Here is a 26,694-nt window from a genome sequence, read left to right on the forward strand (position 1 = left end):
AAAAAGTAAATTTCATGAGTTCTGTCTTTTTGGGATCAATTTCTTGTGTCTGAATCTGACATTCCAGTAGGAACATTTGTTCTTGATTTCTGCAGGACACTTTCCAAATGAAGAAAAAAAAAAAACTTTAAACAAGACTGAACTTCATAAACTGGCAAACGCAGATTACAATAATTTTGATTCATTTACAATCGGAAGATCAATGAACACGGACTAAAGATGGATCTTTCCTGATATGCCACAAAAACAAACAAACAAACAAAAAGACACGTTTCAACTCACAAAAACTGAACTGATGGACAATCCAACAATCCTACCAAGCAGTATGGGATGGTCATTCACACTATGATTTTATTTTGTGAGTCGTGATACCATCAATGCAATGGACGTAAAAAATTGTTTCTATTACTGAAACATTCATTTTTCCAATCATCAACAAACATCAAGAACTTAAATCTTTGGCGTTAATGTGTTTTGAGGGGGGGGGGGAATGGTCAAACGGCGACTAAAACAACCCTTCAAACTGTTACTCCTTTAAACTCTATATACATATAAAGATATATCATATATATGACATCTCTGTAAATGTGACTCTGGATGCATACGCAGACATCACCAGTAAATGTGTGCAATTTCAGTCAAGCCCTATGTGACAATCGAAACACATCTGAGAAAAGTTTCAAATGGCACCTTCTTCCCTCCCAAAGTAGCTCTACATTTGCCTGTAACAAATACTGTACATACACTACAAACCTCATCCCTGCTCACCAGAAAACAAAAGGGAACTATTTGCTTTTTAAATTTTTTCTTTAATAAATGTATCATTTTATATAAAGACATTCAACAGTGAGCAATGCAATACAGTTCAAGTAATAGACTTAGGGATGTTTGAGTTCCCTATGCAAAACACAAAAGTCTGGTAACAGGGAAAAAACCTAAACAAACAAAAACCTAGACCGTATGTTGACTGAGGGGAAAGAAAGACCATGACATCCATTTGGTGATGATGCTGCATCTAATTATGGGAACCGATGATGTACAAGACTGTTAAAGGTGGGACATTTAAAAAGTCAAAGTCATGGGCCTACATTAATTGATGAGTGACTGAAGTATCCATGCACAAGAACCCTGATTTAACCTGATTTTTTCCCCTCAAAACGCTGGCTTTGTTGTGTGGTAGCTTCTACGGTAAACTTGGAAAAAAGACCTGAGGGTTAATGACCAGAAACTATGATAGAAAAAGTCTGTCGAATCAAATGTGCCTGCATTCCCGATAGCACCTTGAGAGTTAGCAATAGTATGTGTTGATTTTAGATGAACGTGACTGAGGTGCTTCGGATTAAGAAAACAAATGAAAACACACTGGACCAACCTCGCTGTACATTCAAGATTACACTGACAACCACCATGTAAAAAGCAAAGATAACCTGTGACTTAATCCAAGAAAGCAAAGCTCTGAGGCCGTGTCCAGTTCAGAGGCTGATTTGAAAAAGGGAAGGCTAAACCTGCACCTCTGCAAAAAAGCATTTGCAGAAGATTCACCACAGTGTAATTGTAAATTCTCACAATATGGCCATAATAAGATTAGATACTTACGGACAGTAAACAAAAACATTGATACCAAACTAAAACAATAAGATGCAAAAAAAAAAAAAAAAATAAATCTAAAATCTCATTAAATTTATACAATTGCAAAACTGCAAAATACATAGTTTGCAATAGAACTGGAAGCCCAACAATCCAAAGATCTACAGAAACGCACATATAAGCCTGAGAAACTCCTTCCCACTGCAGCAGTGTCTTAAAACTTGTATATTACAAAAAGCCCCTGAAACAGGACACAGCTAATCTCCCCAAATTCTTCATGCTGCAAAAGTTACGTTGGGTTTCTACTTATGGCTGCTATTCTTAGCTGAACTGAAAAACTTGGGCTGATAGATCAAGTAAATTTGGCACCAATTTTTTGAAGTGGTCTGTCAGACATGACATACAATTTAGCAGTTGAGCCAGTTTGCTTTTGTGTAACTTTTGAGCAGTGAGAAGTGATTTCTATATACACTTCCATTTTATTCCATTATGACTACTTGTGAATTTGTGTGGAAACTAAACAGACTTTCAGTCTTAAGAGATTTACTGAAGCAGGTTTACACCTTCTTGATAAGCCTTAGAACATTTAGATTGAATACTGCCACACTTAAAAATTTGAAACAATTCATTCTGTAGTTTTAAAAAGAAGAAAGAGAAACTTTCACTACCCATGGCTTTCAGCTCCACAAACCTCACTTCTCCCAGTTCATCTACCTATTGTCAGCAGACTAGTGGGCTGTAATGGAGGGAGGGTTATGGTAGATAACAGTGAGCAGACTCCAATAGTTTGAAGAAGACAGAGATGGCTGGAGATAAACACACAGTGGGCACAAACAAGGCTCTATGATTTCATCACAATTCCTTTGCACTTTCCAAACAATAGCACTCTTTCTAAAATGGGACACTTTTCTTGGTCTCTCTGTGTGTTTGTGGCCAAGCTTATCAAACTGGGAAAATCTTAAAGATGACAATAAGAGAGAGGGGTGCTTTGTCTAACTTTGTAACCTTTTCTTTTTTTTTTATGAGATGCCCTTTCCAGTTTAAAAAAAAAAAAGAAGCTAATGCCTAACCAGTGTGATTAGTTTTAAGATTAGAGTGAATTGAGAATCACACCTCTGCTTTGATTTCCATTACGACCTTTTAAAAGCTCCATATTATCAGTCAGGCAGTGATAAGTCAACTTGATCACTATGAGAAGATGCTTTACTGTGCTGTGTATTCATTTTCTGGGGGAATAGAATCTAACTTGGTCGTGTATTGTAGCTCTCCTCAGTGTTTGAAGATATTTTTCTTTTTATCAAGTCATTGACAGAAAGTGGATCCACTGGTTAGAAAGTCATGCACAGAGCATGTTGTTTTGGGTTTAAATAAAAGCCAAACACTATCAGCAATCAGACAGAAAGGGAATTTCACTCCAGCAGCTTAACTGTGATTATCTCCAACTTTAGTGCATCTCACACTAACTGCTGAACTACATTAAACACAAAGCTAGATTGCACGTTCTTTCAAGTTTTCAGATTTTCTTCTAAAGCCTGTATCTTCAGCTCAGGACAGGACTTTGTGTGCCTGTGCTCTTTATACATAAACATTTAGTAAAAGCTTATATATTTTTTTTCTGAAGGCGTTCAAACAAAAACACCCCAGTTTTTCAGCCTACAGTCACATTGCATTAGCTCTTTTCTTTGTTTAAACCACACATAAAATGGGTTTCAGCTTTTATGGCAACATTTTTCACCAAGCTTAGCCTTTCAAAGGCTGGGAAAGGAACCCTTTACCAGTTAACCTTAATGTGCCTTATGCTGTCTTCAGACCAAATTCAAAGTGAAATTTTCACGTCCCAATTATATAGAAAGATAATATCAAAGAAGCAAATTGGCACAAATTTATCACAGGTAATGCAAATGAAATCATTTTTGCATAGGGTAAATTCACACTAATGTGCTGTGGATTTAGTGTCACCATTATCACAGTTTGTAAGCAGCTAGGCCGGCTGATTATGCTTTACCTTTACACTGAAGCATGAAAAAAAGAAAGAGCTTGGAGAAAACTAAGCAAAAATGTTTCCATTTATTTCAGCTATCAGTTTGTCTCAGGAGAAGAAAAAAAAATTGGGGGTTTAGAAATTAGCCAAAAGATGCCATGTAGCTTTAGCTGCTAATTACACCTCCTTTGACTCATCCCCTTTGGTGTACAAAGCCAAAACTTTGTTAGCGCTGAGATTACAAATGGAGCTTGTTTAAGTGCTCTGAAGGTTGTGGGGTTCATGTACCCTTTGGTTTATAAAAAAAAAAAAAAAAAAGTCTATTTGTCGCTAAAGCACACGGCCTGAAACTCATTTTTATGTGTGGCCTTAAACACATCATTGCTTATCTTCACCCATTTGCATTCACCAAAGATGGGAAAATTAAAGAAAGAAAGAAAAACCCAACAGATGCTTTATCCTCCCCCTTCACACCAACTTTGGTCTCTGGTTGTGATTTGTTGCCATTTACACATACTGTGGTGTGAAAAAGTATTCTTCCCATTCCTGATTTTTTTTTCCAAAAACACATTTGTCACGCTTTCATGTTTCAGAGCCTGCAAGTTTTAATCTTAGACTAATGGGTGTCTTAGAACATGCAAAATGCAGGTTCTAAAATACTTCAATGTTCAAGGAAAAAAAAAGCAGTTATTCAAACCTTCCTGGCCTGGAACATGCCCATAGATGCCATTTTTGCCCTGTTTTATTAGTGAATCATACATGCTGACCTGAACTGAAGCAAGTGACGTCTGTAGTACTTTACATGCAGTTCTTTTAAGAACCCCTGACTAAGTCGTTGATGTGCTTTTGGAGTAATTTTGGCAGGATGGCTACTCATGAGGTTCACTATTCCAACCTTTCACCATGGTTCGCTGGATTCCCTTAGAAATGTCTTTGTAACCCTTTCCAGACAGACAGACGTCAGTGACTTTGTTTTTCATCTGTTCAAGTTCCTTTAGATCGTAGCATGATGTCTTGCTTTTTTTTTTTTTTTCTAATTCACTTTAATTCACAAACTTCCATATCTGGCAGTAAACTCATGAATTAGCAAGGGTGGAGGGCAATTTTTTTTTATTTTTTTTTTTGAACATAGAGACATGTAGGTTTGAATATTTTTTTCCTTTAATAAATTAACTTATTTTAACAACTACATTTTGCACTTACTTGGATATTTAGTAATTTTTGTTTGATAATCTGAAACATTTAAGTGTGACATGCCCCCCCCCCCCGAAAAAAAGAAAAAAAAAGGGTGGTACAAATAGTTTTTCACAGGACTATAATAAAAAGCAATGTTAAAAAACAATAATAAAAACAAAACACTTAGTTTATACAAGCAAGGCTTTAGTCTTTGAGACTAAAAAAAAACAAAAACCTTCTGTGTCACTTGTGCACCCCCCTCCCCCCAAATCCCTCAGCAGCAGCAGTCTACTCTCTCTATAAAGGAACACCTAATGCTTTGTCTTTTATGCTACATCGTTTTATCTTTTTGTATGGAGAGGGACAGAGAACAGACTCTTGACATCATTTCAAAGTAAGTGAAAACAAAAGGAAACCTCTTAAAAAAAATCTCCAAAAATATATTTCAAAGTTACACCATCTGATGAAAAGAAAAGGGAGGAAAAATGATGGGAACAAAGAAAAAGTCTGATGGGAATGTTTTGTTGTCATTCTTGTAGTTTTGAGTTTCTGGTATAAAGTCTGAGCTGGAGTTTAGGTAGCAGCGGGATCAACCTGAAACTCTGACGTCTCCTACTTCATTTCCTTCCTTCGGTCACTTTTGTTTTCACATTCACAAACATTTAAAACTTCCTTGTGCAAATCAAGCAGTCTTTAGAAAGAATGCCCTCCAAAATTGTTCTTGTAAAAATATATAACTCCAAGGTGGCTGATGTGTGTGTTGCAGCAAATGTTAAAATTGTATCGATGTTCATCAGGTCTGGATACAGGGTTGTTTTGTAATTCAACCAATACCACCACCACCACCACCACCACCACGCTTCATAACACTCCCTTTTCTCCTTTATCCTGAAGACGGTAAAATGTGTCGTCCTTCTGGGGGTAGTTGTTTAGCATCGTTGGTTGGGGTTCATCTTCGTCCAGAGGGCATCTGTGCGTAGACAGGGTAGGCTAGGCGCACATTGAGTGAGTCATTGTGCTGCACCAGGGAGGTCTGGTGGTAGTGGAGCACCAGGTCCTTCAGGCTGCTGTAGAGGTTGTATGGCTCAGCAAAGCCAAAGCCACGTGGTGTACTGTAGATGACACAGTGCTTCACCTCCCCTTCCACACTTAGGAGACACACAGGAGAGGTACTTTAGTTAAGACCTTTTTGAGGTTACTTATTTGTCATTCAGTGCTTTCTTTCTGCATTTTCAGTTTCTTCCAACTAGCTTTGTTCTACTACTAAACTCCCAGGGATAAAAAAATAAAATAAAATTATGGAAATCATATCAGTTTCATTATTTTAGTTACATTCAGTATTTTTTCAAATGTTAATTTAGTGTAGTGATTTAAGAGTTTTGAGTCAGTGGACTTGTTGGTGGTTTCAGTAGTTGGTTCCATGAAAAATGACCTTTTCCATTAATTCTCTCAAACTACTCCTTCCCAAGAGGAAGCCTCTTAGTCAATACTGACATTAAGAAAAATAAACATTTTGGAATCAAACCCTCCTGTTCTCAGAGTTCACTCAGTATCTAACAAAAGTGTGGGTTGGGGGAAGACAACAGCTAACAACAACACTACTTTAAAAGATCAAATCTCTGCATTTTAAAACATATTTTGTACTTTAACATGCTTCTGCCTCTGGCTCTTCTATTATCTTGTTATAGCATGCTTTTAAACTGACTTTTACAAAGTTACCATGTTATTGGGTTCAGTCTAAATATATAGACATGGACATATAAGTGGCTTTATCGTAACCATCGACTACAGGTTGCCATGGAAATAGAAAGCAATCAGCATGTAATTCACTGTGAGTTTTTTTTCCTCCTACATGCTGTGAACGCATCATTAATCCCCTGTCTGAACTGGAAGATTTTCTATGCGGCACACTTTGCCCACAGTACCAATGGGGGTCAAGACATATCACGATGTATATCGTGTATCGCGATATAGCTAAAAAATATTGCGCATTACATTTTCCTCATATCGCCCACCTCTACCACAGTTGTGTGTCCAAAACTGTTTTTTCGGTTCCCTCAAACGCATAGTGTAGAATCACAGTGTGCCGCAGACTTTAAAAAACCCTATCATCATCTGCAATAAAATAATCAGCTTCTTTTCTGAAGCATTCAAATATTTTGTGTCTTAAAGATGTGCTGCAAAAGCATGGTGCTATTAAAAAGCCTGAGAGTAAATAAAAGTAAAAGTTGTAGGTTTATTCTAACTTCTGATTCTATTTTAACAACTTCTTATGTATATAATACGAATGCCTAATGTTGTTGTTGGCACTGGTGTTTGTCTCGATGTGCAATATTTTGAAAGGTGTCCCAACATACATTTTCTCCTTGTGTACAAACAAAGGAAGACAAAAATGTCACTCTTGACTTCAGAAAGTATGGGTATGTAAAGTAAGACGCACATCACTTCAGTCATGTGTTGCATGTACTCACACTACAGAGCAGGCATAGCACCCTTTTTTGCTGCTTTCTCGGATAAGAAAAGCTCCATCTGGCTTCCCCAGGAGCAGCTCCTCTGCCTGTGTCCTGTTCAGATCCCCCACAAACCAGTTCTTCTCATCATAGTGAGGCAAGTTCTCATCTTCCTCACTCACAAAGTAACCTCTGCAACCACATACATATGCAATACATTGAGAAATTGCACCAAAGAAATAATATTTTCTGCTCTTTAAATGAACAGTTGCTCTATGTAAGTAAAGTAACAGTGTTTGGGTTGCAGCAAAGCAAGTAGAGACTCACTCGTCTGTGTTCTCATTCTTGATTCCCAGCCAATCATTAATTCGTTTCTGGCGAACTCCTTTATGATTGAGCCAGCTAAAGAGAAGTAGAGAGAGAGAAGCATTGTTACTGCTAGGAATCTGTTCGAAATTTGTTTACGTTATAGTGAACAGGCACAAGACTGAAACTGGCAAATGTCCTCACAGAATAATTTGGGATGTTCTGCTGAAACACTGCTTAACTTGTTCCTGGAAATAAAGCAGGCACTCTGGTATCGAGTTGAACTGGACCTTCCCTAAACTAAAACAAGTTTCTGATTGAGTCACTTGATGTGCTTTTGGCTCTAGAACAACAATGAGTCAGAGTTTCTTTTATGTCCATATGACAATAACAGAAAAATAATAAAAAACAATTATTTCAGTGGAAATGATTCCTCTGACGTTTGAGTTTTTTTCGACCACATCTAATAACTCCCCATTTGACTTTCAAGTGTGTGTAGCCATCCCATAGATGTACAGCATGAACAATATAAACACATGAAAACCAGGATCCTGTTCCAGGTCAGTAGGTTTTTAATGCTGACCTGCTTTGACCTGCTTTCTGTACTAATGCCATTGCTCGTGTTTTTCTCTCGTCTTTGTATACTTACACTAGATACTGATCCCTGATTTTGCGGAGCTGTATGAGATCAGGCTTTAGGCTGTTCATCTTTTTGTCTGTCTCCCGGTTGTCCATGGCTTGCGTCTTTAGGTCCTGCTCCAGCCGCACCTTGCTGTCGTGGATCTCTCCGAGGCGAGATTTAAGCTTTTCATAGTTCATCATGATGCGCTCAATCTCTTTATCATTGCTCTCACGCCTAAAACGCTCAATGTAGTCCTTGCTGTAGCGCTCCTGCGTGTGGCATTGCTCCTCGAAAATCTTGATGGTTTCATTGAAGGCTTCAATAGCGGTTCGCTTCATCTGGATCTCCTGCAGGACAAGATGAGTAGTTGACACACCAAAAAAGCCCCAAAAACAAACAAACAAAAAACAGACGTGCAAAAAAAGCAACGCATTTGTTAGACATGAGTATGAATATACCTGTGATGTCTTGGTGTACTCTTCATACAGTCTGTCATATTCTTTGCTTTTCTCCTGGTACTGATTGTGGTATTCCTGCAACTTCTTCCCCACTGCATCGATGTTGTCCTCCTTCACCAGCTGGTCCTGAGAGTGAGTCGGAGAAAGGAGCATTAGAGACAGTGACTTGCAGAAACTGACAAGGAAAAAGCTGGAGAGTAAAATCAAAAGCCATTTGTAATAAAAGGCCAAAGGGAAAAACAAAAATGCATGCACACACACTTATTCCCATTACCCCTGTTCTCCTTACCAAGGGTGACTCCTGAACAGGCTCGTTAATAAACCACCCACAATGCCCCAGGTGTAAGCCCAGGTGTGCATTCTGGCTAATCTTGCATAGTTCTGAGTAATGACTGGCTAAACCTGCCCTTTCATCACTGGTGCGTGCAATTGAGTGTGTCATAGGAGCCAGCCAAAAGGGCAACATTTCAGTGAGCAGGTATCATGTAGCTGCTGCTGCAGTTTAAAGTGGAAACACTAAGAGCAAGTCAGTGGGTATTACAGGGAAGGTTTGTTGGTGGTGTTCAAGAGGATACTGTTAGGAAAACTATCAAAAGATTATGAGGAGGGAGTGTACCTGCTGGAAGCGGGAGATGGGGTACATGAGCTTGACATCCAGCTTGGTGTTGTACTGAGCCAGTGACTCATGTCTGTAATGGCTGATGAGCTCCACCACTGAGCTGAAAGTCAGGGGGTCAGAGAAGCCGTACTTCCCATCTCTGTGGTAGATCTTTATCAGCTTGTTATTGCCCCCTTTCCTGAATAACAGAATAACAAACAAAGGCTTAAAGAGACAGGCAATGCATTCTAAAACAGACAGGTTCTCAATTTATATACACGTCTTCAAACATTTGAAGATGTGGTGTACAAATATTTATACACTATAGCTTCTATGACACCTGGGCATGGTATGACTCCCAGGCGGGATCTTTGGTTTTTCCTGATCTGCCCGTTTGAGATTAATGACCCTCCAAAAAAAAAAAAAAAAAAAAAAAAAAAAAATCACATCTTAGCCACCAAACACTCTTTGCTAAACTATGCCTCAGAGAATGGCTTCCTATTTCCTGCCCTGCCCCTAAAAAAAACAACAAAAAAACACTTCAACAGAGTCTATTTTAGTCTTATTGTTGATCATTACTCTGAAATGTTAAAGTTTAGCTGATGGTAAAGCAGAAAGAAGGTAGAACTGAAACACAAGGCTAAAATATGTCACCAGGTTTGAAAAGAAATAATCATACAAAGATTAAACAGAGAATTATACTAAATAATTCAAGTTAAAAATGTATTTCCTAAACAAACATACTTATCCTATGCTAGTGTACTGAATTGTTCTGCTGTCAGTTGATATCATTGATAGGTTTTATTCATCTCTGTCTGAAAGTCATAAAATGAACTAGTCATTAAGATTACGTTCAGACTGAGTTATCATGGGACACACAGTGAAACAAAACAAAACAAAAAATACACAGAGGTAGAAAAGAATTCATTTTAAGTATGTATTCTATTCCATCAAACCACACATCAGATCTCAGTGGGGGGAAAAAATCACGCTAATTTCTATACTGATATAGACTGGGTAATCTGCTGGGAACAAAAGGATACCATGCGCTTTGATGAAAATGAAAATTCTCAGCTTTCAGAGGATGAATTCAAAGTAACAAAATGACGCAGTCGGCAAGTCAGTTTTATTGCAGCAACTAAAAATGATACCCAGTTTTTATGGCTTCCGCGTGCTTCTATGCATGCCTGATAACATCGGGGCATGCTCCTAAATCAGTTGACAGATGGTGTTGGATGGGAACTCTCCTCTCAGATCTGGAGCAGGGCATCATTAAGCTCCTGGACAGTCTGAGGTGCGACCCAGCCACGTTGGATTTAGGTCAGGCAAGCATGACCATGGTATCAATTCCTTCATCCTATAAAACGACTTCAGGTGGCTACTGCTGTGGTTTCGTCCTATATAACTAAAACTGAATTGAATGATATCCTTCAGGAATTGCCACCAAGCTCTTGCCACATGAGGCTGAGCATTGTCAAGCACCAGGAGGATCCCAGGACCCACTGCACCAGCGTAGGGTCCTGGGGGCTTGTACAAGCGGTCCGAGGATTTCATCCTGATGCCAAACGGCACTCAGTGTGCTGTTGCCCACACAGTGGAGGCCTGTCAATCTCTCCTTAGGTTCGGCTGTTTAGACCATCACTGACCCACCACTAAACTAGTCATGCTGATGTTACAGGCACTCAGGGTGAACCTGAAAAGCCCAGCTCAGACTCCACGGTGCAAGCAGTGAAGTCCATTTCTGATTGTTGGGCCAGAGACATTCACACTAATGTCCTCCATGTTCTTGAGATGTTGGGAGACACAGCAAACCTAGCAACTGTACACACTGATGTGTCATCCTGGAGGAGTTGGACCCTAACCCTCCATAGGGGACTTGGTATCATCTCATGCTACCAGTAGTCACACTGACACTAGCCAAACAAAAACAACGATCAGAAAAGATGAGGTGGAAAATATGCCTATAAACCCATTCTTCTTTTTGGGCATTTTCTCATTGTTGCCCCTCTAGTGCACCTGTAGTTAATTTCATTCAAATCAAAGCAGCTGAAATTGACAAGCAACCCCCTCTGCTACTTAAATGACCAAATCAATTTCCCAGAAGTTTAACTGCCTTGACCCTATACTCTGATTAAGGAGTGTTCCTTTCATTCTTTTAGAGCAGTGTATGACCAACCCTGCCCAAAAATCAAACCTAAAATTGTCCACTATTACTATGCAATGCTAAAAAACAACAAAAAACAAAATAATAATAGCAGCAGCATGCTCTGACTATGGCAGTATGAGTTTAAAATATGTCCAGAAGGCAGGTAAGGCTCTACTATTCTTTATTATCCACAAAGCACTTATAGGAACCATCTCAAGTCTACATTCTTGCAGTTAACTAAAGGAAAACGGCATTAAAGCGGATCAGAAGTGCTGTACTACTCTCGAGCTTGTAGAAATTCTTGTGCGGTTTAAAACACATCATTCAGATGCTCTGATATAGACATAAAGGTCTGTGTGTAGTGGCTTTACCTTAGCGTTAGCGTGTAGTCGCCTTGCATCTTAGTAGACGCGTCCCGAACCAGGAAAGTCCCATCAGGCATGTCTCTGAGCTTATCATTCACCTCCTCCCTGAAGACAAAATAGATAAGGGAAACAGAGAAAAAAAAAAAAAGGGTGTTTGACTTGGTTGAGTGATCCATGCACAGATGGTGTTCATTTGGAAAAGTCTGCCTTCAATTATCAGTGGCAGGCGAGTAGAACTTTCTTTATAACCACACACCTCAACGTAAACAATCCGTCAATTAGCAGTGCAGGGAGGGGTGATCCTAGCCAGCAGTGTCTCAGCTGAGGATAAGTACGTGAGTGGCAGACTGACTGTCTGCACTGTAGGTGTGGTTATCACTGTGTGTGGATTTTGGCTAACAGCTAACCTGCACTTAAAGTAAAGCAGTGACCTTAACAGTAAAGACAATTTACCTAGCTGAGAAATAAACTTGTCAATTATCTCTGGTTTGTTTTATATCGACATATAAAACAAACAAACAAACGAACCAAAGAAACATAAAATTACACCATATAGTTGACTAATATGATTGAGTATGACATAAAGCATATAGAAAACTCTACTCTATCCTGCAGTCTTTAACTTGTGGAGCCCTACCCCTACTGTCGCTATAGACTTTAAGCTCACTGTCAAAGTTGTCCTGCAGCATAGATGGACAGACAGTGCTGTGATGTCTAACAAAGAATAATAACCTGATACTCTAAGTTAAGATTCAATTGATGCTAAACAACATGCTAAACAACATGGTAAACAGGAAATGCTAATTCCAAAGCTACCAGACAATAATGACAAATATAATATTTACCCTAATGAAAAATAAGTGTTACTGGTCATTTTGAGACTCTTTAACATGTTGGTGGCTTAGAACCAAACAAACATCAATGTCAGACACTGACCAACTGTGGCACAACTACAACTCCTATTATTTTGTTCTCTGACAACAGGTAAAGCACTGATAATACCCATATTTGCTTTTTAAGATGTCTAAAATGTGCTGACCATGTCTGCACATAGAACATGCCTTTAGTTTGTGTCAGTGCAGGTCTTGTGTTGCTGGGGGAGGGGCCAAGCCTTACAAAACATCTACATTTCATGTAACCTAACAATGTCACTTGATCTGTGTTAAGCTCTCACAGATTTTTCTGTCAATAACACAGTGTTTGCTACCTGGATATGTCACCCCAGTACCATTCGGCCTCTTGTAAGGAGCCTCCTGCTCCTCCATCCTTGGCGACATTGCTGCTGCCCCCTGCCATTGCGACCGAGGAGGGCTGCTGAGGCTTGGTTGGCTTTGGAGGAAGGGCTAGGAAAAAAAAAACAAACAAACAAAAAACAAGTATTACAATTACTGTGTACAACAGTTCATATGTACATGATATATGCATACAGTATAACTTGCCCTCAGCCCTGCAGTTCAACCATCAGTCTACAGCTGCAGACAGAGTGTTGATCACTTTATCATTTAGAAATACTACTTTGCACAACCATACACAAAAATGCATGGTACCTCGCAGCCTCCTAGTAGACACACTTATTGTATCAATTTCAAAATCTGACATCACCGTATTCGAGTTATCGCATTCTCTTGCTCTTGACGAAGGCGGTCGCACTTTTCTCCTCTCCTCCTCCTCCTCCTCTCCCTTAGCTTCCCTGCTTAGCCTCTTATGTCCTCGTCTAGTCTCGTGTTTTTTGTATTACTTTTCCCTGGAACACTCTCTCACAGTCTGTTCTCTAAAACCTAAAAGAGGAATTATGGATTTGATCAACTGGTCTCTGAATGTAATTGACACCCTTTTCTCAACGAGAAGTCTGGGCTTGGGTGAGCCTGAGTGCTGAAGATATCTACCTATTCGGAACCATGATAACAGGGTTCTTGCTGATCGGAGCTGGCTTGGCCCTGACTTATCGAAGAATTAAGAAAGCGGAACCGGCTGTTCAAACCCCCACAAGGCTGCCCCACTGGGACTGAAACGATGGGACGAGGCGTGAGTTTCTCAAAATGGGCTCATTGAGTGCAGCATGGATAAGATCTTGGAGAAGGTTACAGCTGCCGTGAATACTCAGAATAAGACCTGAGTGCAAACTGGATTACATCTTGGAGGGGCTCGCTCGGAATAACACCTCTGAGCGCAAATTGGATCACATCATGGAGAAGCTCACAGCTCTCCAACAGGAGAGTGAGAGACCAGTGTTGGACTGTTAGAACAGCTTTGAAATTCATATGAGCTGTTCGCACTAAAGTAAAAACCACCATCACTTCATGCGGATACCCCTTCGGCGCCAGCTGCGGTCTCAAGGCTGGAGCTGAACAACAACACCCTGATAACGACTGTGGTTTGACTGTTCTTCCCATTCTATGCAAGGCCACCTGGGTTGTCTGGAAGACTGTTTACTTAGCCTGGCAGGGCGAAGGACACTGTCTCAGCTGAACTCTGGACATACACACACACACGCACACAGACATATATACACATGCAGATGTACACTCATCCCCCCACTCCAAACGCCTTCGATGCTTATTCCCCTCCGATGCTGACGGTGGATCAAGGAGACCAGCGCTTATGCTGCAGGCCCGGATGTACTGTCTACACTGGCTGTCTCTTACCCTTTACCCACCCCTGTTGCTTGTCATATGTTTCTTTGGTGTATTAAGAGTTTTTTCATGTGCTATGTGCAGACGTGTTTTTTTTTCTGTTCTCAAACTGATCTCCCTGTTGGAGCTCAGTCTGGGGGGAGTTATTTTTTTCTCCTTATCTTTCCTCATGTGGTGTATTTTCCATTGTTATACCTCTCTGACCTGTCTTCCCCATGTGATGTTTTTGTGTAACGTATGTATGGTCGGAGGGTAAGATGCCGCCGCCATTGCGTGCAATAGGTCGGCAGCCTTAACATGAAATTTCCCCTTGTGGGACTAATAAAGGTATATCTTATCTCTCTTGAAATTCCTACATCGCCACGTACAAAAGTTACCACATTCACATTGAATTTTCGATTCAATCCTTAACATTCTCTTTATGCAAATGATGCACAGGAACTGTACTCATAACCACACCACATAAACACCGTAGCAGTGCAGCTGGTGACTGCATGGTTATTAATCACAAGTGAAGAGCCCATATATCATAGTAATTATGCCTTATGTCAGAAACCACACACACCCACACACACACAGGTCAACTTTCATGTGAGTGTTCAGGGGCTCAGCAGAAATGTGGAGGTTTGTTAAATGTGGAAACCCTCATGTTTTCATAGTTTCTCCTGTCATTAAATTCACTCTCCTGTTAGGTTTGTAATGGGGAACTCTGGTCCTTCCACTCATTTGTTTGTAGCCATTGTCATTGCATCATAAGACTGTTAAACTTGACTGAGAACTCTGACAGAAACTCTGACTTGCATTCTTCCCATTGTGTTTTGGTTTTCAACGATTATGAAGCTCAAGCTGTATAAATCCATAACTTAAAGGTTTTGCTATAAAAATAGGTTGTTGTCTTGTTATTAAGTGCTTCTTTATAAATGGACCGATTCCTATGTATTTTTTACTTTTCTACTCTCCCAGAGCTCTCAAAGCCTTTTATACAACATGCCACAATCACCCATTCACACACATTCATACTCTGATGGATGCATTGGAGACCAACTTGGGGTTAGTGTCTTGCCCAACATATGCAGACTGGGGGAGCCAGGGATCGAATCACCAGCCTTTTGATCAGTAGATGGCCTGCTCTACCTCAGGAGCTACAGCCACCCCCACAAATGTTCGCTTTTACGTCACTTAAAAAGCTTAGTTCAGTTTGAGGAAAACTAACATAACAGGAGTGCCTTTGGTCAATGGGATCAATCTATAATGTTTTACAAGGTTTAGTCATTAAACAAATTTAAGTATCAAATGGAAATACAAACTGAAGAAAAGTCAATATATTTAACTGATTTTGTGAAATACTATGCAGTCTTACAAAAAACAAAAAGACTGAATGCATGAAATAAAGGTTAACATTGCTGAGTCTGTTTCAACTTCTGTGTTGCAATTTGTGGCGCTAACATGCAACGTCTTTGCCAGACCTGGATTCAAATCTCTACTTGATTGCTAAGTGTGAAAAAATGTATTATATAGAAAACATTTCACCTTGCATGACAAGTCAAGTAAAACAGTATGAAAGTCTACTCACACACTGAACAGTCAGTCCAACGGGAGTGACGGTAGTTTCAGAGGTTTTGGTTTTTGAATACTGATGTTATAAACCAGCACATATTGTAAAACCTGTTTGGTGCCATGCTGCATGCTAAACAGAGTTAACCTGACTATGACACATAATACTAAAAACAAACAAACACATGCAAAAGTTTTCAAGTATCCAAACACATCTGGACACAATTTAAAGACCAGCAGTGTAATCTCTCTCTCCCTCACTCTCTCAACAGAGTACTGATGTGGGAGTTGTCATTTAAAAACAGAAAGTAACCTGATGAATGTACTGAAATGGAGTGGGCTCCTCCTGCAGAGTGCTCACGTGCCAGAGTCAGCAGCATTTGGGAACACTGTGGCCTCACAAATTACCACAAGACACCCACACACGGACAGCAGAAACAGACGCTTTATGGGAGGAAGGGCTGAATAAAACCTGGACTTCTGTGTGCACGTGCACATCATCACTCACTGTCTGCTGAATGCTAACACTCACAGCAGCAAATAGTTACAAGGTTAAGTTATTTCAGTTATTTTTAAGCAATCTATAGTTAAAATGTTTATGGTAAATACTACATCGGTAACTTTTGTCCTTAGGTTCGACTTGTGCTGTGTCACTACTGTTCCACAATAAGGTTGCTGCTGGCACATTGCAGCACTACAATCACACTTCAAATGAGGTATTACATCAGTGACAGTAGCTCACTGGAAAAGCTTTTTTTAAATATTATTAGAAATATTGTTTATTACAAATTTTCTTGAAATATTGTGATATCATTTTGAGGGTATATCACTCACCACTAGGTGGGGGGTGACTAATGTGTTTAATTCATATCTTCTATGGAAAAAAAATGGCATTTTTTTCCAGTACTGTGAGGACTTAAACCTACAACATTTGCCCACTGGGGGGAGCAGAGCACGCAAAATACACAATAAATGATTTGTAGCTAATTACAGACATGCTAGTATATCTAACTGACAAGTGCAAAAAAAAGCCACAGCCACCAATGAAACAATGAAAACAATACTTTGATGTCATGTTTTAATTGTCACATGATAGTAGTGAGAATTCAAATGGAGCAAAGAGCGAGGGGGGGACAAAGAGGGGGAGTGACAGTTTGTGCTCATCTACGCAAATGCTTGGATGCCAATAAACTAACACACTACATTTCAAAGAACAAAAAAATAGTAGGAACAGTTTACATCCTACAAACTTTTTCTTCACGCTTTATTGTAAGACCACCTAAACTGAGACTGGTAGCCTCTCTTCCTCTCCTGTTCTTTGTTCCCTTCTCACTGACTATTCAACTCTTTGCCCTCCTCTCTCTCTCATGTCACCATGGCACTCGGTTAGTGTTGCCAAAACTGTCGTCCTGCAGCTGCACTGTTCCCCTCAGTCAGCACTTTACAGACTAATGCTACACGTGTGCACTTCCAAGGGTAGATGGGGTGGAAATTCATGTTATGTTTACATTGAAAAACAGATGCACAAGTGAAATAGATTGCGAAAACAGAAAAAAGTAACTGATTTAAAAAAGCATGAAAATCAGAGTCTGTGTGTGCTTGCAGTCGTGGACCACACAGAGGGTAGCATGTAAAAAGCACAGAAGGATCACCACAGCTGCAGTTAGGCAATCTCATCACCAATAAAATGAGTCTTTTCTTGACTTTATTACGTGTGTCCACTTTGCATACGTTACTTGAACACCTCAAACACTGAAGTTACAATGAGATAATAGAATTTCTGTCTTAATGCACCAACTACAAAATGCATTTCTACCAAATTAATGACTAAAAAATTTCTGCACCTTTAAGTCTCTCATTACTCTAATAATGTATCTGGTAGTTTCTTATAACAATGGACGCAGCAGAAAATAAGCAGTACACAAGCCCCAGATTGCAAAGGTCTATAAGACAATTTAAGACCAGAGACCTGTAGAAAATCCAAACCTTCTGTCCTAAATAAGCAAGAATTATACTAATCGGAGAACAGTCTTAACCACATGGACATGTTTGGAAAACGTTCAAAACTGTAAAAAAAATAATGACTCAAAAAATATGACCAATATAACGAAGACTGCTGAGCCCTTAGTCATAACTACTGCATAGGTCCCTGAGAGGAAGCCAGAGGGACGGTGAACAAAGGGGACCGTAGGTTCAGCCTCCCCCTCACCAAACAAAGGAGCAGTGCTCAGCCACACATTCACATATGCACAGACACTTCCATATCAGTTGTCATTGTACATGCTGACAGAAGCCTGCAGCTCTCCTAAACAATAACTGTCAGCGTGGACAGACACATGATAAATACACTTGAGACAAAGAAAACTCAGCATGGGTCTTGGGGCATGTTCAACAACGACAGGAGTGCACACGCCAGCTGATCAGGGAAACGGCAGCAAAATTGAGGTTTGAAAGATGTGTACCGACACAGGAATTCATACACGGCAATGGAATTAATGCACAGCCTACAGTTAAAAACTCAAAGCAGGAGGCATGAATGTGGTGTTCTGAAACAGTCTGCGCCACAATCTGCTTTACTTCCACAGCTCTACATCTGGATGAGGTAAGGGTGAGTGCATGCATCTGTTAGATGTATGGGGTCTTATAGACTATCTAAAGAGGATCCAGATTTCTGAAGAAGTAAAACTGATTAAAATTTAAGTTGACAGATAGACAGAAGTTTAAATTTGATAAAGCATGAGCAGCTGTTTCTAAATATTAAAATATTATAACTTTTTAAAGAACCACAGAAAAAAAAAAAAAATCTGCTTTCAGTGACATTCTGTTGTTGGACTTTCACTTGGATGACTGATTGTGACCAAGTTTTAAAATACAAATGCACACAGAGCAAAATAATGAATGAATGCCAGTGCTCGCTTGCATCTCCTGCAAGTTATGGGTGCTGCAGGAGCAATAAAAGAGAAGGAGGAGCTCTGTGTGTAGGGGGAAAGCTGGAAAACACTAAAGAAAGGGCAGCATAAAAAAATGCAAATCAGATGACATGGATACAAAGAAAGCTAAGGTTAAATTAAAAAAAAAAGCAAAAATAAAAAGGATGAAGAGACTAAAAAGTGAACTACATGAAAACAAGAAATCTCATTCCCTCTCTTACCGTTCTCCAACACACTCTCCGTTAGATGCATGTTTCCAGTTTTCTCTCAGCTGTTTCCCTCCTCCCCCCTTTTTTCTGTCACTCACTCTCTCTCCTCCCTCCTCTACCACCACCACCACCTCCTCCTGTTCTCCACTCCGTCAGACTGAAGAAAAGAGCGAGCACAGCTCATTCTAAAAGACAGAAGATGCACCAGCTAATCCCTGCACGGAGGCCCGCCCCCTCAGCCAATCAGAGAACAGCCCCAAGGGAAGGCGTGCTAAGCTCAAAGAAAGAAAGAAATGAGGGAGGCAGGGAGGAAGGTTGAGTAGGCTTGTGGTAGATCAAGTCCATCACACCACGCAGTCATACACACAACAATGCAGCACCTCTAAATCAACAAGTTTCTACTGTGACTGGCAACTGAATGTGTATATTCATTCACTAACCCTAAACTAAGAATAAAAACAAAACTTATCTAATCTTCCAGTAAATTCAATCCTTGTTCAAAACTGATTCTGGTTCCAGCTTCTCCTGCAGGGAAAAGCTGGAACCAGAATTAGCTTCCAGCTTCTCCAACCAGAATCAGTTTCAAAAGAGGCTTAAAATGCAGACAAAACCATAGGTGCTGGACGTAATGACCACATTCTACTGGGCTATGTCTGGAAAGTTACACTGGTGGAAAATTAGCAGAAGACATCTCTGTCCTATCACAGAATAGGTATGTCCTCATACTGATGTTTAGTTCTATGACAACGCTGCAATTTGTTTACTTGAAAAATAATTTTGCATCTTTCCACTGACTCACATTTCAACACAAAACAAATTAAATTTTATTTATACAGCACCAGCTGACAGAAATCTAATTATGCTTTATATGAGGTAAAGAGGCCACAATATCAGAGTGAGAACTCCAACAATCAGACAATCCCCTATGAGCAGCACTTGGTAAAAGCGGGGAGGAAGAACTTGTTAACATGTGCAAGGAAAAAGAAAGCGGAAGGGCAAGGAAGCATCAAGACTGCAAAAATAAATAAAGAAAAGGAACAATATGAATAAAAAAATAATGCGATTTGTTGTCTTGGCAAAGGGGTCTTTTTCTTTTATTCTGTGTACACATGAATAAAAACTATGGGGAAGAAAGAGGAGCTGGAATGTATAGAACTGCATTGTGCTGCAAATGAACCCAGACATGCAAAAAGCACTCTGGTATGGTCCTTTGGCAACAATGTCCCGGTGATTTTCCACTGAAACACGAGACTCATCATTCACCCCACATCCACAGAGTGTCGCTTCACACACACCAAGTTGCCAGTGGATACGGAGGCCTTGCCCTCCCCTGGGGATGGCAGTGACACTCCACCTGTGCTAATCACACCACAAGTACTACTGTACTCACACAGGATTTCACACAATGTAGATATCAGTGAGGCTTTCACATTTCAATTCCAGTATAATAAACATCTGTGGGCATGTCTGTCATCACGTGTGTTAAGACAAAGACACACATGCAATCTGCACACAGCAAAACAAATATGAGCTGGGAGTGAGAAAGACTTAGAGGTTTAGCTAATGACAGGATGTGCTCACTTAGACAAAAGAGGTGTAAGAACCTGAGTACTGTACAACCTAAAACCAACAGAAACAGTAAATCTACTCACATAAGAACAGAGGATTATTTGTCCTCTATAAACACCAAATTGTTCTATAAAAACACTCATATTTACAAATGCTGTTCTGAAGGTTTGACATTGCCAACACAATGTCTTGTTATGGTCCAAAACATTCTTGTTCACTACATTTTGTCAGATAGAAACAGTCTGCTGAGCAAAGCAAAAATCTGTTATTTTTTGTGCCATGACAGAAACCCCTAAAGAAATGGCTCTAAGCACGATAAAAGCCAAGGTCCAGTGGCCAGTTAAATGTGTGAATCACCATTAAATGGCCAGAATTTTGCATCTGCATCCCTAATGCACTGAGCAGCAGCAACAAAGGAGAAGAAACTGAAAGAGAAAAAAAATATTTTTACAGAAGGAACAAAACATGGCATAAAGAGGCAATAATGAACCAGCCAACTTCAATTTACCTCATAAAGGAATACAGACTGCACTTCAAAATGCAAGGTCTGAAGAGAAAACGTAGCTGAAACAATACTTTTCTCCAGCACAAGCTTCAAATGTGGTGCATATTCAAGCATCCCCTGGTAAAATGCTAGTGAGCTCTAAGCCCAAATACTCTGCAGCATGTTACAGATAGATACAGCACGGCACTGTGAGGTTGCTGCAGAGTATAGTGCATCTTAATAGATACATGGAGGGAAAAGAAAGGAGACGGAAAAAAACCAGAAAGATCTACAAGGCAAACTGCATTCAACAGCGCCTCCTGGAAACAACACAACGTCCCACATCTGCGCCATGATCCATTGAGGAGGGGAGAAAAGCAGGGAGGAAGAGGAGGGAGTCGAATGACACTGGCACAATTGCCGAGGAATGAATGAATGAATGAAACTTATTCAATTGTGGGTGACAGTTGGCTAGAAATGGGCACAAAGACTTCTATATGTGTCCAAGGGAAGAGCGTTATTATTCGGAGATATTCAGGACGTTTTTATTCCAGATTTTATTAATTTTCTTGGTTTGGTTTCTTGGCTTGTCCCATCCCCCCTCTCCCCCTTCCCCGCTCATGGCACAGCTGATTTTGAAACGATTCAGTCGGAATGGTTTAATGCACACTTCAAGTGCGGAATAATACCAAATCTAGGGATGGTATAACATTTACGCGGTGGTCTCAAAAGCCAAATTCTCCAACAAACGTTCGTTTTGTTAAGTTAAAATGAGTTAAGCAGCAGATTCAGTCACCTTGGCTCCTATTTTATTCTCTCATAGGCCTATTGCATAGCCATCAGACGCTGAGAAGAAGTGGGGGATGCTTCAGTGTACGGACTACACGGGACTTATTGTTTCCACAGTGAGACTGCAGCTACTGTGTCATCGCGCAAATCTGTATCTTAATGTACAAAAGAACTGCTGTGGCGAGTGCACCGGACAGCGAGAAACAAAGAGTCTATGGCGTTTAAAGCGCTGTCACTGCTGCTGTAAACTGCCATTTTATTTCCTTCGTCCCCGAATTACCTGCTTCTCACTACAGCTAAAGACAGCGCTAAGTTTATGTAATGTAGCGAGTGTACCTAAAACATCACGACTGCCCAGAAGCCCGCGAAGTCCTAATAAAACAAAGCCATAACTGCGTGACCGGTACGAGCAGGAGCAAAACGTGAAATCTGAAACCTTCTCTGCATATTTCACCAGACACCGAAGCACACAGCTCCTAAACACACATCACTCCAGCTAATTAACTCCAGTCCAACTAGACATTTCCCCGCTATCACCGGCCTGAAGCTTACCTGGCGGTTGGTCCATTTCCAGATAAAATATCAGCTCTGTGGAGTAGGGCATCATCACGTCCCTCCAGTCTCCTTCCTCGGCGGCTTTTTTGGTCGTCCAGACTGTGTTATACATTGCTTTCTTGTAGCTTAACCAGGCAGTCTTTGTATTAGAAAAACGCTATTAAACAAAGTAAAAATGACCGGCGTATTTAAAAAAGAAAAAAAGAAACAATCATCGTGTGCTCCTGTCATATGCCTCGATGTTAATCTATCTGTTTACTTCTAAGTCTTCTATCTGAATTCCTGCTTCAGAATTAAATGAATAGACGAAATGTGTAGAGCAAGCACCGGGCTGCGACTGCTCCCTCGGACATGTTAATATTGTTAACAACTCGGGGAACTTCATGAAGGCTCCTATATGTGTATGTGTGTGTGCATCTATCTGTCTACATATATATGCACATAAAGACTTCCTTTAAACGGTGGGTAAGTAGATGCCAGCTCTACATACAATCCCCTCTGCTTCTCCTCCGCAGGTGCCACCGTCTCGCTAGTTTCATTTTAAGAAACGCACTGACAAGAGGAGGCTGGCGGAGGCAGAGCCAGACAACGGATGGGAAAACCCACTCCTACACGACATGCAGGGGAGGACAAAAATATCACCAAATATTCACATAAAACTTAGTGTAAATAAACTGCTCTTTAACGTTACATATAATAATATCCCTCATTTGTTCATTGCCATTAACTAATCCATTAGGAAATCCAATTTTTTAATCGTCCCTGCCGATTTGACAAATAATTAATCGTCCCTTTATTACTCAAAGAGTGGTTAGCCCATTTCTGTCCTCTATACACCGCTGACAAAGCGCCCTGCGCAAGCTCAGAAGCCGGATTTCAAAGCCAGTAGGAAAATTACCTCAGCCTACGAAGAGCAAGTTACAAATACGGTGGTTTTCCACTAAGTTTCTAACCTTCGCCTGAGTCTGTCTGACTACATGTTACCAGCTTCTGTTGCTGCTAAAACACATACAGCACTGACAGCTGTTTGGCATGACATAACATGCTGCATGATAACTACCAGTCAAACAAGGACTGAGAGCCAGTGCTTGCTTTATTAATTTCTGCAAATTAACTAGAAACAGGAAGATTAGAATTTTTAAAAACATAGGTCAAATTAGTAATCCAGTAAATATTAAATATCCGCTATTACGTATTTTCCTAACTGTTACCTAATACTCACAAACATGCAATTTTTATGCCCCATACTGGTTATCAAGTCCACTGCTGAAAACAGTTAAAGGCAAATTACAAATTCTGAACTTAGATAAACTCTTTAACTTTACTTGGAAATTAGAAATACGTGCTTTTTAGTAGTGTCTTTTAAGTTACTGTTAATTGTATGGTGAATAAACTGTGCCGAGTCTGCCTAAAAGAAAAGAGGAGCTGCTTTGGTGTGAGCAGCCAGTAGCTCACCTCACATATTAATGTTTGCTTGCTAATCCTAACTGAATTAGCTAGTAGTTGCCACATAGACTGTTAATAGATACAGTTCTACTGGATGCATGTAGACTCAACATGTTGTTGACTTTTCACAAGTCAAAATGTTTTTGATTTCACAAAATCAAAAACATTGAGCAATAAGCATAGTTGGCACTAAATAATGACCTTGGTGAAATATACATATCAAGTAAGTTTTAAATCTGTTTCTAGTTCATGTTTATAGCATTGTGAGATTAATTCAAACAGGCGCCAAATATAAGGAGAAACAAAACAAATTAAAATCACTTTTGCATGGTTTCGGAAATTGTCAGTAGCAGTGTGAATAGGATGGAAATAAATTGCAACAGAGATTACAATGTGGAAGATTGTACGTTTGCATAATATACCTAAAGATTATGTATCCACATTAGCAACAGGATAGTCAACAATGCTTGCCCTCTCCAAAGGTTCTAGCTAACTAAGTCCACACATCTTCATAAACTCCTTTAAAGTCTCTTTACACTATCTTTGTTGAATTTGTGGTAATCCCCTTTCCCAAATAGTGGCAAGTATACCCTTTTTGATCACAAGGGCCTTTTCTGCTGCAGTGATAGAGCTTTAGTTTATTTGATCACTGGGCTTGTTTAACTAGCCTGTTTAACTGCTATTTGCAATGTGAAGCAAACCTCCTATGGTGAGGTAAGTACAGTTACAGATAATAATATGGAAGCTTAACCACGAATTAGGGAATGCTAGAGATATGCAAACATACATTTAAGAGGCCTGTAATAATTACATTACCGCACACACACATATACCGAAACACACACCCACCAGGAAGGATAGTATGGATTTCCATGATTCAAGAATCATCTCTAGGGCTCCTTTTGTTCATATTTTAAGATTCTAAAAGTGCTTGGTATTTTTATATTAACAATGAATGGCAATATGTTGTGGGAAAGGGGTCTCTGAAAGTGAAACAGAGTATTAATGCTGTGTTCAGACCAAACATTAGTGAAGTTTTACCCCTCATTATATGTGCATGCACAGTTGATAGAGTGTTTCCGGAACACTTGCAGCTCAAAAATATTAGCCCAACATAGACATGGAGAACTACTTCCTTCCAGTACAGTTCCAATAGCTGGAGTTAAGTAACAGTTTTGATTCATTCAAATATTCACAGTCTCTCTTTTTTTGTTTCTGTCTCAATATAAAGCAAATGTGATATCAGGGAGAACCACAGAAATCCCAAAAGAGGAGGGAAAGAAGACACAAAGGAGAAGAATAGAGAGACCATATGCAGAAAACAGGACAGAAGACTTCCTTTTTTATGTCAGTCAGTCAGTATCTGCACAGATTTTGTATGACTTACTTAGCTATGTGTTGTGAGAAAACAACACTTTCTTTCGGTCTGATCACACCATTAGGCTATCACGTAATAGGGCTTTATAGCAGAACCTAAAGGGACATATTCCTTGACCAGTATCATCTGATGCTGACCGACTGCCCAAAGTCCTTTCACTGAAAAAAATGCTTACATCACATATTTTTCTTAGAACTTTGTCTCCATTTTTTGTTTATAATTTTATTAACACCATGATGGGTGACCATTATTATGATCCAGACCCCCATCATCCCCACAGTAATCTCTGCCAGGAATGACAGCTGCTTTGTCTGGCCCAGTGTCCTACTTGAAGAGGCAAGCAACTCCCATCTACTATCACTGACCCAGTCATCTATCCTTCCATAAACTTGTCTGTCTCATCTGTCCATCATAAGAGAGGTAGAAATGAAGGAGGACGAAGGGACCTTGTGTGAACTGAGGGAATTGAATGGATTCTCTTTATTGCAGTACGCACATATAGATCATTAATGTGTGTGTGTGCGTGTGTGTGGGTGGTTGTGTTACAGATGACTTATGCTGGATACACACAGCACAGTGTTCTTCTCTGTACTGTGTGTGTGTTTACAGCCTGCCAGATGGATCACTATTAATGATACAGGAACTAAAACTGCCTCTCGCCAAACAAAGGAGAAACGAAGAGGGACAGAGGACGGGCAGACAGCACAGGAAGGAAGGACAATGATGGGAGATGTGTGCTGATGGTTCCACTGTCCCCAACCATCAGCACGCAGTTCCCCATTTAATTTCCCAACCACCGATCGCAGGGGCACCAAGTGGCCTATTTGCATAGCGTATACATAATCATGTATTAAACATACCCCTCCGACGGCTCCATATACATAAAACATATACAGTTATATTTTCAGGCACTTGTTCAAGCACATTTGCAATCAGATGCAAAAATGAAAACAAATTCCCAAAGTAACAGAAAACATTTTTAATCTTGGCTGACAATGTAAAAACCCATTAATGACTGATGATTGAAAGAATTACTGATTTTCAAAAGCTTACTTTAACCTTTAGTTTTGCAGTATTTTTGACTGCTTTTCACTATTATCTTGTTAAAAAGACAGAAAATAAAAATGAAGGAAAGACTGATATGTCAGACAATATCATATCTTCATTCTTAAGTGTTAACATGAATAGAAAGCTGCAATGGTTTACTCTTAAATCACTCTGTGTCAGGCACACAAAAGAAAAGCACAGAGCAACGGATGTGCATCTGCAACAGTCCTGATTTGTTTGATCCTGTGTTATTGAATTCATGGACTTCCCTTTTCTCTTTTCCCTGTGATTTAGTTTAGCTGTCTCTTGTTCTCCCCAGCTGTGAGAGTGAGACACAGTTGCCACTACCAATGGGATAGTACTCATGAAAACACAACAAAATATCAACGCTGGACAGTCAGACTCCAACAT

The 26,694-nt window shown here is 39.9% G+C and overlaps 1 protein-coding gene across 3 annotated transcripts; it reads right to left on the reverse strand.

Annotated features, from left to right (window-relative positions):
- Nucleotides 1-788: 788 nt before the first annotated feature.
- LOC116323500 (phosphatidylinositol 3-kinase regulatory subunit gamma-like) lies at nt 789-22,954 on the reverse strand. Of its 3 annotated transcripts, none has more exons than XM_031743845.2 (10): nt 22,903-22,954; nt 22,410-22,551; nt 12,897-13,032; nt 11,696-11,794; nt 9,197-9,377; nt 8,581-8,706; nt 8,150-8,469; nt 7,522-7,596; nt 7,216-7,386; nt 789-5,892 (listed from the first exon to the last, which is right to left on the reverse strand). In XM_031743845.2, the coding sequence occupies exons 2-10, from the start codon at nt 22,522-22,524 to the stop codon at nt 5,694-5,696; spliced, it is 1,422 nt and encodes a 473-aa protein (XP_031599705.1). In that variant the 5' UTR covers nt 22,525-22,551; nt 22,903-22,954; the 3' UTR covers nt 789-5,693. The 3 variants fall into 3 exon arrangements, with proteins under 3 accessions (XP_031599705.1, XP_039457098.1, XP_039457099.1); XM_039601164.1 differs by having other exon boundaries at nt 22,410-22,569; nt 22,903-22,928; XM_039601165.1 differs by lacking the exons at nt 22,410-22,551; nt 22,903-22,954 and adding an exon at nt 19,028-19,157.
- Between the last annotated feature and the right edge of the window lie 3,740 nt (nt 22,955-26,694).

Source organism: Oreochromis aureus, linkage group 17, assembly GCF_013358895.1.
Source record: "Oreochromis aureus strain Israel breed Guangdong linkage group 17, ZZ_aureus, whole genome shotgun sequence".
Lineage (NCBI taxonomy): Eukaryota > Metazoa > Chordata > Actinopteri > Cichliformes > Cichlidae > Oreochromis > Oreochromis aureus.